The sequence below is a fragment of the Pelophylax lessonae genome (assembly GCF_965119305.1).
Source record: "Pelophylax lessonae genome assembly, chromosome: 1".
Taxonomy (NCBI): Eukaryota; Metazoa; Chordata; class Amphibia; order Anura; family Ranidae; genus Pelophylax; species Pelophylax lessonae.
The window spans coordinates 737145591-737158793 of record NC_138768.1 but is presented as its reverse complement, the minus strand read 5'-3'; the positions used below and the strand labels follow the sequence as shown (position 1 = coordinate 737158793).

Here is a 13203-nt window from a genome sequence, read left to right as displayed (position 1 = left end):
CGGTCCTCTTCTGTCCCTGCCTCCGGGTCCGCCCACCTCCTGTCAGACCTGTAGAACAAAGGCTAGGAAAGTGTCACAGGTGCTGGGTAGGTGGGCCAGCCGGCGAGTGAGCTGGGCAGGGCAGGTCAGCCAGTAGGCGGGCCAGCCGGCGAGTGGGCGGGGATAGAAGTCGAAGGGAAAATGCCGGGACTAGACCCAGGCCAATTTATTAGTGCTAAAGCCTTACAGGAGGTGAGCAGACTGGGAGGCGGGGACAGAAGCAGACAGAAGATGCAGAAAATGCTGGGAACACACCTAAGCATATCTAAGAATACTGAACCCTTACAGGTGGTGGGCGGGATGGTCGGCGAGGACAGAAGCCAAAAGCTTTGGTCCTGGCTGTCACGGAGATAAATGAAGAGCTGACGGTCCCAACCCACCCCCCTCAACACTGCGTCCAGGGCAGGTGTCCCCTCAGCCGCCCCCTTGTACCGGCCCTGGTCTCAGTAATCCAGCTGTACCTATTTGACCTATTTTTTTTTTTTAACGTTTCTGGATTTAAGGGATCACCTTTATTTCAGTGAAGGGATAGTCTGTCTGTTTCCTTTCCCCTCCCCCCCCTTCTCTAAATGTATTACTATCTGGACATGTTATGTTATTTAGCTAATCATTTCTGAAATATGGCAACTTTACTGTGTATCTCTTATGTGATATTTATTTTCTATTTATTTCTGTTTTGACGAGATTCTTTCACAAATTACTATAGTTATTTTGCTGTTACAGACTCGTGCTTTTGTATATTTTTGAATAAACATTTATTTGACTAAAAAGATGGAACTACATACATACATAAGACAATAAGACAAACCATAATATATTAAAGATATCCAATGTTATTAATGACTAGTTGAAATGGGAAGCAAAATACATGAGTATTCAAACGTGTGCAAATACCAAGACTGTCTCCAATGTTTTGGACTAGCTCATGCATGGAGATGTAGTGTGACAGCAAATGTGCTGTGGTATAAAGCTCACTGGGACCCTTTAAGAGTGAACATATAAAACTAGTAACAAAACAGAGCCACTTATACTCACCTGTGTTATCCCAGGTTGTAGGATGGCAGTAGCTTGCTGCTTCTGTACTGGCTGTGTGAACGACTGGTTCAGAGATTGGGAGCTTATTGACTGGAAAAAACAAATTACTGCTGTTAATCTGAACATTTGCATACAAAAAGCATGAGAGTCCATCGAAGACTAATATTTTAGTTTTTAAAATATATTCTAAAGGGTAAAACTATTGTTTTAGTTTGGTATACTTCTCCAGGATTCCAGTGACAAGATCTGCACAACCGCCCTAGCCACTGTGAAGGGACCCCACTCTCCCTGATGTGAAGGTTTATATTCTGGGCAATGCAACAAAAATACGTGAACAGGGCAAAAACAGAGCCAGGTACTATAGCAGTTCCCCTGCTGGAGTCCAAGAGACTCAGAAACCAACCAAAGACTTAACCCACAAGTTTCACATTTTTAAATTGAAATAGAGCTTTTGGGTGGACAAACATATCTCTACCAACAATAATGGGATTTTTTTTGTCTTACCGTAAAATCAATTTCTCTGATGCTCATTGACGGACACAGCTCCTGATTTACTTGACCATTGGGTTATACTGCCCCTACAGGAGTAGGACACTAGGCAGAAAAATAACTTGACTATGCCTATGGGCAGTCCCAGCTTTGTTACAATCTGTGTCAGAAGTAATACATCTCTAGAGGGGTGGGTGCTGTGTCCATCAATGAACATCAGAGAAATGGATTTTATGGTAAGATAAAAAAAAAAGAATTTTACGGTCAGACAAAAATCCAGTTTTCTCTTTCGTTCACTGACAGACACAGCTTCAATTCGTCAGACTATTGGGATGTCCCAAAGCAGTGTCAATATGGGGGGTGGGAAAAACACAGCAAACGCAGAATTACCAACAAGGCTAAACATAGCCAACCAAGTAACAGAAGCTCAACTAGGAACAAACTGGAGCTCACCACCAGAAAACATTTTCACCATCAAGAAGCAGAAGCCTCAGCAAACGCAGCCTGCAAAACTCCAAATGCCGCATCCGCAGATGCAAGTACATCCATCCTATAAACTTTTGTGAATGTGTGTACAGAGGACCTAGTAGCCGCCTTGCACACCTGAACCACTGACGTCTGATGATGGAAGGCCCAGGAGGCACTAAGCGCCCTAGTAGAATGCACTTTAACAGGGAAAGGAGGAACCTGACACTTAATGGAGTAGGCCTGCACCACTGTCTGCCTGATCCACTTAGAAATGGTCGCAGCAGATGCGGCCTGCCCCTTACGAGGTCCATCTGTAAGAACAAAAAGAATCGTATTTCCTAAACGTTTCAGTCACCACCAGGTAAACACAAATCGCCCGTGCCACATCTAAGGAATGTAAGGCAATTTCCTTAGGACATTAGGGAAAATAGCACAAGATCTTCAATCAAATGAAACCCAGCGACAACCTTAGGAAGGAACGCCTGAAAGGGTCGTACCACCACTTTATCCCTATGAATCACCAAGTAAGGTGACAGACAGGATAATGCAGCACACTCCAACATGTGACGTGCGGAAGTAATAGCCACTAAGAAAGCCACCTTCTGCGACAGTGAGCAGAGGAATTTCCCGAATATTTTCACAGGGAGGACTTTGAAGCACCGACAGAACCAAATTTAGATGCCACGGAGGTATCAGAGATCGCACTGGAGAAGCCAGATGGCCAACTCCCTGCACAAAAGTGTGAACCAAAGACTTCGCCGCCAACGGCCTTTGGAAAAAGATAGCCAAGGCAGAAATCTAGCCCTGGATGGTGCCCAGAGTTAAACGTTGATCTACACCCAATTGTAGAAACTCCAACAGGGGAGACACAGAAAAGGAGCGGGTAGAATCCCCCCCGAGACTCGCACCAAGTAATATACGCCTTCCAAACTCTACGATAAACCTTCCTGGAAGTAGATTTCCTAGCCTTAAACAGCGCAGGAATCGCCAACTCCGACAGCTCTCTGTCTTTCAGGACCTGGATTTCAATAGCCAGGCCGTTAAAGCAGGATGGAAGACTGAAGGTACCTGAGACAATGTCATCCCTGAGAGGAAGTTTCCAAGGGATGTCTGCTACCAGCTTTACCAGGCCTGCGTACCAAGACCGACTGAAATTCCTTCTACCTCGATTCTGCGTAGCAGTCTCGACAGAGAATGTATTGGAGGAAAGGCGTAAATCAGACGATACTGACCTTAGGGGCCACCAGAGGGTATGCTGAGTTGGCCAGAGGATCCCGAGACCTTGACATAAACATCTGTACCTTCCTGTTGAGACGGAAAGCCAGCAGGTCTAAATCGGAGGTCCCCCCAGTGAAGACACAGTTGATGAAATACCTCCAGACGAAGAGACCATTCTCCCAGATCTGTCATCTGCCAACTGAGATAGTCTGCTTGCCAATTTTCTACCCCCGGAATGTGCACAGCAGAGAGAGCCGGAACATATCGTTCTGCCCATCTGAAGATGCAGACCACTTTCCGGGCCGCCTGGGCACTCTTTGTGCCCCCTTGATGATTGACATATGCCACAGTTGCAGCATTGTCCGATTGTATCCGCACAGGGCACCCCTGCAGACGATCCATCCACTGAGACAGGCAAAGTCTGATCGTCCTGCAGAGTTTGCACCGTATGCTCCAAGTCGGCTTCTAGAGCCGAGAAAGACTCTGCAAGCAGAAGCAGATCGTCCAGGTAAACCAGTACCGCAATCCCCTTCTGCCGTAACAAGGCCAGAACTGGGGCTTTTCAAAACCTTTGTGAACACTCGAGAAGCTGAGGCGAGACCAAAAGGTAACGCAACGCCACAAATTAAAAGTGCTCCTCGCCCATTGCAAAACGAGGAAAACGCTGATGCCCGACATATATTGGAATATGAAGGTAAGTGTCCTTGAGATCGATAGAAGCCAGCAGATCTCCTTGATGATGGAAAGCTACTACTGTACGGGTGAATTGCATCCAAAATTTATGAACCCACACAAAGTGGTTCAGAGCCTTGGGATCAAAGATCGGACGAACCTTGCCTTCCTTCCGGGGAACTGTGAACAGATTTGAATAAAAACTCTGGAAACGTTCTGACTCTGGAACCGGCACAATAACTCCTTGTGCTAACAGGTCCTGCACTGCTCCATTAGGGCCCTATACCTGCTCTGGAGACAGGCGTAAGTTGGAAGGAAAGAACCTTGCCGGAGGCAAGGACCGAAAACTCGCTCTTGTAACCGAACCAAATCAGTTCGTGGACCCGTTTGTTCTGAATGAGCAAGGTCCACGGATCCGGAAAGAAGCGAAGACCTCCCCCCAACCCCAGACGCGGGTGAGGGCGCCCCTTCAGGCTGGGGAAGGCTTCTCTGCAAAACCAGAAGTGCCCGCTTTGGACTTACAATTCCAGGATCTCTTGGAGCTTCCCGCAAAGTTACGGGTTGATCTTGAGCGCTTTTCCTGCGAGCCAGCCGAACCAAAGGGCCGCTTGTGAGCTGAAAAGAAGGGACCCCGCTTACAGGGAGGTTCCCTGCGCTTAGCAGCCTATGGAAGCAAGGTACTCTTGCCTCCCATACGGCCCTTAATGATCTTTTCCATAGAGGCACTGAACAAATGGTCACCTACAAAGGGAAGATCAGTCAGTTTCTTTTTAGAAGTCTGGTCAGCTGACCAGTACTTCAACCAGATCATGCGGCAAAGGATCACCTCTGTCACAGAAACCCTGCCGTCCAAGGAGGCTGCATCCAGGGATGCATCACAAATATATTGTAACTGAAGAAGAATGTTGACTCCCCTCCAGATCCTGGCGCAACACCTTAGCCCATACCGTTAAGGTCTGGGATACCAAGGTGATCGCAAACACTGATCTTAAAATTGAACCAGCCACAGTGAAAAGGTACCGGAGGGATGACCACATGCTGGACAGCAAGAGATGAATCGCAGCATGCAACTTCTGGGGTTTGTCCAGAGGAAGGTACACTCTGGCTAGAGCAGAGTCCAGAGTCAGGCTGAGATGGTCCAGTTTCATGGAAAGAACCAGAGCAGACTTCTGATAATTCAGAAGCCAGCCAAACGCCCTCAGAGCCCGTATAGTGAAGCCCAGGTTGTCCATCAGAGCAGTAGGAGACTGCTTGCAAGAGAAGGTCGTCCAGGTAGCCAAGCACAGCGATTCCTCGCTGACGTAACAACGCTAGCATCAGAGCCAACACCTTTGTGAAGACCCGAGGAGCAGAGGCGAGAGCAAAGGGTAATGCCACAAACTGATGATGCTCCTCTCCCACGGCAAAGCGGAGGAAGCGTTGGTGACAGACACATATTGGAATGTGAAAGTAAGCGTCCTTGATGTCGACAGAGGCAAGGAAATCCCCCTGATGCAAGGACGCCACCACCGTGCGAAAATATTTCATTCTGAACTTCTGTATCCACACAAAGCAATTCAGGGCCTTGAGATCCAGAATTGGGACGCACCTTGCCTTCTTTCTTCGGGACCGTGAACAGGTTTGAATAAAACCCATGAAAACTTTCCGGAGTTGGAACCGGAACAATTACCCCTGGAAGCAACAGATCTTGCACCGCCCCGAAGAGGGCTTGCAATTGGTCCAGGGACAGACGCTTATTGGAAGGAAAGAACCTCTCCGGAGGGTAAGAACTAAACTTGATCTTGTAGCCGGATTGTATCACTTGGTTGACCCACTTGTCTTGCACCAAGGAGATCCACAGGTCCGGAAGCAAAGATGTCCCCCCCACCCCAGGCACGGGTGAGAGCGCACCTTCATGCTGAAGGAGCCTTGTCTGCGGGTCTGGAGAAACCGGTTTTGGACTTGCCAGACAAAGTTCGCATGGATCCTCCCGAAGAGGCCTTGAAAGATTTTGAATCCTTGTCAGCCGACTTCCTGTGAGCCAAGAAGGATGGGCCACCTTCTGGGATGAGGTTCGTTACCCTTACTAGCCAGCGGAAGAAAGGTGCTCTTCTCACCTGTGAGACTCCTAATAATGTCATCCATGGTAGCTCCACACAGGCGATCTCCTTGAAAAGGAAGATCAGGTAACCACTTACTGACCGCCCACAGCAGATGTACGTCACTACTTTGACACTAAATACCGTGGTTATGGCAGCAGTCCCGGTCCTTTTCCCTGCTTACCGGATCCGCTGGCAGCAGGGAAAACGATCCGGTCCTGGATCCTCTTAGACAGGAAGATGGCCCTCACTCGACTCTATGGTCATGGAGGACCGAAGCGACGTCAAACGTCGTTGCCTAGCAACCGGCTTAAAGAGACAATTTTCTTTTAACCATTTTTTTTTTTTGTCTTTTAGTGTACTTATGAGATCTGAGGACTTTTTGACCCCAGATCTCACAATAAAGAGGTCCTGTCATGGCTATTTCTATTACAAGGAATGTTTACATTATATACATAATTATTGCTCTCGCTCTAGCGATCGTGGTGATACCTCACATGTGTGGTTTGAACACAGTTTACATATGTGGGTGGGGCTTCAGTATGCGTTCGCTTCTGCGTGCGAGCTAATGGGGACAGGGCGCTTTAATTTTTTTTCCCCTATTTATTTTATTTATTATTTTTGATTTTTACATAATTTTTAAAAAAAAATAAAAATTTGATCATTTTTATTCCGACTACAAGGAATGTTTACATTATCTTTTACATTGTGGAAAAAATTAAGCTAACTTTACTGTTTACTTATTTTTTTATTCAAAAAAGTGAATTTTTTTCCAAAAACATTGCGTTTGGAAGACCGCTGCGCAAATACGGTGTGATAAAAAATATTGCAACGATCTCCATTTTATTCTCTAGGGTCTCAGCTAAAAAAATATTTAATGTTTGGGGGTTCCAAGTAGTTTTCTAGCAAAAAAAAAAAAAAAAAACAGATTTTAGCTAGTCAACACCAAGTGTCAAAAATAGGCCTGGTCTTAAAGTGGTTAAGGCTTTTTTTTTTTTTTTTTTTTTTTTAGGAGGTCTGGTCCACCGACCAACATTTGAGCCACAAAACACACCTAAGGACCACTGCCGAAACAGACAGTCCAGAAATCAGGGGAGCCACATCCAAAGAGGCATCACAGATAAGCTGCAGCCCCCCGGTCCATCAGCTCCTCAAAAGGCAGGGGGGAGATGCTCACCCTCCAGGCCACGGCGTAAAAGCTTAGTCCACTGGGTCAGAGTTTGTGACACCAGGGCAATCGTGAAGACTGGCCTGAGTAGCGAGCAAGCCAAAGTGAACATACTGTGGGCCACAGCCTCTGCCTTTCTGTCAGCCGGATCCATCAAAGCCAGTGATTCTTCTACCGGAATCATGGTTGCCTTACTCAACCTGGAAAAACAGGGGAATCCACCACCGGTGGAACAGTTCAATTCTTAAGAAGGGACTCTTCAAATGGGTACCTTATTGCGAATCGCTTAGGGACCACAAAGGGACTTTTGGACGTTCCCACTCTTTTGCGACAGATCTGTCAAAATAGGAAAGAAACGGCAATACCTACACCACTTTAGACGGCTTGTAAATGCCAAAGGAAACCAGTGCTTCAGATGCATACTCCATTTTTAAAGTCTCATGCACAGACACAATCAGTGCATCCACCAGCGCCTTTTCGTAGGTGGCTACAGGAGTGGAGGATTAATCCCCACTATCTGAGAACTCAGGGCGTGTGGCCGCAGAACCCTGTCTGCGTCGACCCGACCAAATCCAGAATCTGAGGAGACAGATGAGGCAGGGGAAGGTGGAGGGAGCTTTTTACTACGTATTAGAAAAGTACAAAAACAAGATTTTTGTAAGATCTTACAGTAAAATCTTTTTCTCTGAAGTCCACTGACAGACGCAGCCTCCATCTTCATTAGCCATTGGGTTATGCTGCCCCCTGCAGTAGTAGTTCTAGACAGGAAAAATTGTAATCTCCACGCCCACGGGGCTCTCCCCACAGGCATAACCCACACACCCTCTGCTCAGCAAACCAGTTTAGTTGTAAGCAGTGAAGAAGAGAACAAAAACCATCCCCATATCAGAGGGGCGGGTGCTGCGTCTATCAATATACTTTGGAGAAAAAATATTTACGGTAAGATCTTGCAAAAAATTGGATTTTTGTAAGATCTTACCGTAAAATCCTTTTCTCTTAGCTCATTGACAGACGTAGTCCTCGTTGATTCTCATCAATAGGGTTATGCTGCCCTCTACAGGAGTAGGACTAGGCAGAAAGAAAAACGTTCTGGCTCCACCTTAGGGGCAGTCCCAGAGGGTATATCCTCTCTCTCTCTGCTACAGGATGTTTGTTATGTCACAAAGCAGTGTCAGAGAATTTAACCCAACCCAACTCAATGATAGAGGGGCGGGTACTACGTCTGTCAATGAGCTAAGAGAAAAGGATTTTACGGTAAGATCTTACAAAAATCCAATTTTCTCTGTCGCTCATTGACAGACGTAGTCCTCTTTGATTCTCATCAATAGGGACGTCCCAAAGCAGTGCCACAAATGAGGGGTGGGATTGACAGAAATCAAAATCCAATCTAGAAGGCCCAACCGGTGCCAACTAGAAGTTTAAAGGCTCATCAGACAAAAAGGGATGAGACTCAAATAAAATTCCAACGGAAAAAACCCTCGAGGTAGACCACCGGTCTCCTCAAATTGCGGCCTGCAAAACCTTGCGGCCAAACGAGGCATCAGACGATGCCATTACATCAACTTTATAATGTTTTGTAAAGGTATGCACCGACGACCAGGTAGCCGCCTTGCACACCTGGACCACTGACGCCTGATGGCGAAAGGCCCATGACGCACTAAGCGCCCGAGTGGAATGCGCCTTAACAGGGAACGGGGGCTCCCGACCCTTAATAGAATAAGCCTGTACCACCGTCTGTCTGATCCATTTGGAAATAGTCGCGGCAGATGCAGGCAACCCCTTTTTGGGCCCATCCGGGACCACAAAAAGTGAATCCGTCTTGCGAAACGAGTCCGTCGTTTTCAAGTATACCCTGATCGCCCGAACCACATCCAAGGAGTGTAAAGCAAACTCCCGATGATGGCTGGGCTTAGGACACAGGGAAGGTAATACAATTTCCTCATTCAGATGAAATTCTGAAACCACTTTAGGTAGGAAGGATGGATTCGGACGTAGAACCACCTTATCTCTATGAACCACCAGATATGGGGAACGACAAGATAATGCAGCCAGTTCTGACACCCTGCGTGCAGAAGTGATAGCCACCAAGAAGGCCACCTTCTGGGACAACGTAGGTAAAGGAATCTCCCTAATATCTTCAAAGGGAGGTTTCTGAAGAACCGACAATACTAGATTAAGATCCCAGGGCGGTAAAGGTGCGCGCATTGGCGGAGCCAGATGTCGCACCCCCTGGATGAAATTCCGCACCAAGGAATGAGTAGCCAAAGGTTTCTGAAAGAAGATCGCTAATGCTGAAACCTGACCCTTGATAGTGCTCAAGGCCAGTTTCTGCTCAACTCCTTGTTGCAGAAAAGCCAGTATTCGATTAACCGAATAGGAACGTGGGTGGAACCCCAGGGGTTCACACCATGCAATGTAGGACTTCCATGTGCGATGATAAATCTTTCTGGAAGTCGCTTTCCTTGCTTTAACTAGAGTAGGAATAACTGAAGCTGACAATCCCTTGTCCTTCAGCACCTGGGTCTCAATAGCCAGGCCGTTAAAGCCAGCGATCGTAAAGCAGGATGGAAGATCGGTCCCTGAGACAGTAGGTCTTCCCTGAGAGGAAGTCGCCACGGGACGTCCGCAACCAGTCTGACCAAGTCGGCGTACCAGGCTCGACGAGGCCAGTCCGGAGCTACCAGGATTACTGGAATTCCTTCCCCCTCTATCCTGCGAAGAAGTCTTGGCAGTAACCTGAGAGGAGGGAAGGCATACATTAGCTGGTATTGCCCCCACGGGGCGACCAGTGCGTCTGCGGTCTCTGCTAGAGGATCGCGGGAGCGAGCCACAAATCTCCGCACTTTCCTGTTGAATCGAGATGCCAACAGATCCACATCCGGGGTGCCCCAACGTAGGCACAATTGGTGGAAAACTTCTGGATGGAGGGACCATTCCCCCTGATCCAGAATCTGACGGCTGAGATAATCTGCCTGCCAATTCTCCACCCCCGGAATGAACACCGCGGAGAGAGCTGGAACAAACTGTTCCGCCCAGCGAAGAATGCAAGCCACTTCCCTGGCCGCCCGGACACTCTTGGTGCCCCCTTGGCGATTGACATAAGCCACGGCCGTGGCGTTGTCCGACTGGATCCGAACCGGGCTGCCCTGGAGTTGCTCGGTCCAGTGAATCAAACAAAGTCTGATCGCTCTCAGTTCCAATACATTTATCGGTAACCTGGATTCTTCCGGGGACCAAAGTCCCTGGGCGGATAATCGACCGAGAATTCCTCCCCATCCGGATAGACTGGCATCCGTGGTCACAATCGTCCAATATATTGGCAGAAATGACTTCCCCTGGCTGAGCATCGGAGTTTGAAGCCACCAGACCAGAGACTCCCTGGTCTGTTCGCTAAATTGGATCCGATTGTCCAGGAATTCCGGATTCCGATTCCATTTGAGAAGAATCTCTTCTGAAGGATTCGGGTATGGGACTGGGCAAATGGTACTGCTTCGAAGGAAGCCACCATCAACCCCAGAACCCTCATGCAAGTCCGAAGAGAAGGCCAGCTGTTGGATAGTAACAACTGAATTGCTGATTGAATCTTCCGGAGTTTCCCTGCCGGAAGAAATACTCTTGCCCTGGATGTGTCTAGAATTAGACCCAGATATTCGAGCCTCCTGGTGGGGACCAGAAATTACTTTTGCCGGTTCACCAGCCACCCGAATTCCTGTAAAGAGATCATAGTAATCTCTAGGTTTTGTAACAGGGTCTGCGGAGACTCTGCATGAAGCAGAAGATCGTCTAGGTAACCTAGAATCGATATGCCTCGTTGACGCAGCAGTGCCAACATTGGGGCCAACACCTTCGTGAAGACCCGAGGAGGCGTGGCGAGACCGAAAGGTAACGCCGCAAACTGATAATGGTTCTCTTCTACGGAGAAACGTAGAAACCGCTGATGTCCTGCGTAAATGGGAATGTGAAGATAGGCATCCTTGATGTCTATGGACGCTAGGAAATCCCCCTGATGCAGGGAGGCCGCTACTGTGCGAATGGACTCCATCCTGAATTTTCTTATGTTGACAAAAAAATTGAGTTCCCCCTAAGTACAGAATTGGACGCACCTTGCCCTCTTTTCTGGGTATTGTAAATAGGTTTGAATAAAAACCTTGAAAACGTTCTGCCCAAGGAACGTGGACCACCACTCCTTGTTGCAGTAAATCCGTGACCGCCCCCCCGCAAAGCTACTAGGCGATCCGGGGATAGTCGGATATTGGAAGGGAGGAATCGCACCGGTGGAAGAGATCGAAACTCGATCTTGTACCCTGACCTTATGACTTCGCAAACCCATTTGTCCGGGATTCTGGAAAGCCATGGATCCAGGAACCGGCGAAGACGTCCCCCCACCCCAGTTATGGGTGGGGGCGCACCTTCAGGCTTTAGTAGTCTTATCTTCAGGTCTGGAAGAATCAGACTTTTGCTTGCCCGACCAGCGTCCCCTGAAACCTCCCGAAGGAGCTTTGGAGGACTTTGTTTTTTCACCCGTGGGACGAAAAAATTTCTTATGAGCGGAGAAAGAAGGCCCCCGTCTTTGACGAGGTCCTTTACCCTTAATACTTTGTGGTAAAAAAAGTGCTCTTTCCACCAGTGAGATCCTTGATGATCTCATCTAAGTTGGCTCCGAATAGACGCTCTCCAAAAAAAGGGAGATTAGCCAATGCTTTTTTGGAACCTTGGTCAGCTGACCAACATTTTAGCCACAGTGTACGCCTTAGGACCACTGCTGAAACTGATGCTCGCGCCAACAATGGAGTGGCGTCTAACGCCGCGTCACAAACAAACTGTAACCCTTGTATCATCTGTTCCAACAAATCTGATACCGCCTGAGGGACATCTTCTAAGTCCCGGCGTAACCACTTGGTCCATTCAGTTACAGTTTGCGAAACCAGCCCAATAGCAATTATTGGTCTGAAAGCTGATCCAATCAAGGAAAAAATGGCGCGAGACATAGCTTCTATCTTGCGATCCACCGGATCCTTAAAAGACGGAGCGTCTTCCAATGGAATGACCGTAGCTTTATTTAATCTAGAAATTGGTGAATCCACCACCGGTGGTACTGTCCATTTCTTAAGGAGGGCTTCCTCAAACGGATAACGCCTAATAATGCGTTTGGAAATAGCAGGGGTGCGTTTTGGCTGACTCCATTCTTCCTTGATCGGATTACCGAAACATTTGGGCAATGGAAATACTTTCGCCATTTTGGTGCGTTTTTTAGTACCAAAGGGAATTTCAGTCTCAGCTACTTCCGACGGTGTAACCTGTAATCTTAAGGTTTCTCGGACAGATACAATTAGTGCGTTTACCAACGCTTCCTCTCGGGCTATGGCTGATGCCGAAACATCCTCCTCACTGTCTGAAGAGACAGTACCCGAGACACAAATCCCAGATGAGGTACCTGCAACTGCAGGAATAGGCTCAGACTCTGAATCTGAAGTTTCAGATGAAATGGGGGTAGGCGGGGGTCGCTTCCTTGCGCCCTGTCCCTGACAAGCCACTTCCACCCGGGATACAAAGGTTTCCATAACTGCTGACAATGACTCAATAGTAAGCGGGGTGCTGGAGGATCCTGCAGCCACCTCGAGGGGATCAGGTGGAGATACATGTGTGGCAGGGTCCATGTTAATCCAGGATACTTGCCAGAAATTTTTTTTAAAAAATAAAACTTTTTTTTTTTTTTATCTGTATCCCACCAGCGCAATAGCGCCCCCCAGTGTACCTGCTTTTTGAGCCCCACAGAGAGAGAGAGAGACCCCAAAGGCTCACCACCCGATGCAGAGAAGTTTTCCTATCAACTGCAGTCAGCGTTTGTCTTGTGCAGACTGGGAAGTCCTGTGCTAGGTTTCCCGGGTAAAAGGAAGTGGCTCCGCCCCGTGTACGCCTTCCGGCGTTCCCAGCTGCTCCTCGAGGTTAGCTGGGCACCTCAAACATGGCCGCCCCCATGCAGGAGACAATAGGCTCCAAAAAAATGGCGGCCGGCGTGACCTGCGGGCGGCTTGT

The 13203-nt window shown here is 48.0% G+C and overlaps 1 protein-coding gene across 3 annotated transcripts in view; it reads right to left on the bottom strand.

The window, feature by feature from the left end:
• Nucleotides 1–13203, bottom strand: part of CLOCK (clock circadian regulator) — a 391283-nt gene that overhangs the window by 25592 nt on the left and 352488 nt on the right. For all 3 annotated transcript variants that reach the window (XM_082245462.1, XM_082245463.1, XM_082245464.1), the window contains one exon: nucleotides 1075–1164. In XM_082245462.1, the coding sequence (XP_082101588.1) occupies nucleotides 1075–1164 (90 nt within the window). The remainder of the gene's footprint in view (nucleotides 1–1074; nucleotides 1165–13203) is intronic.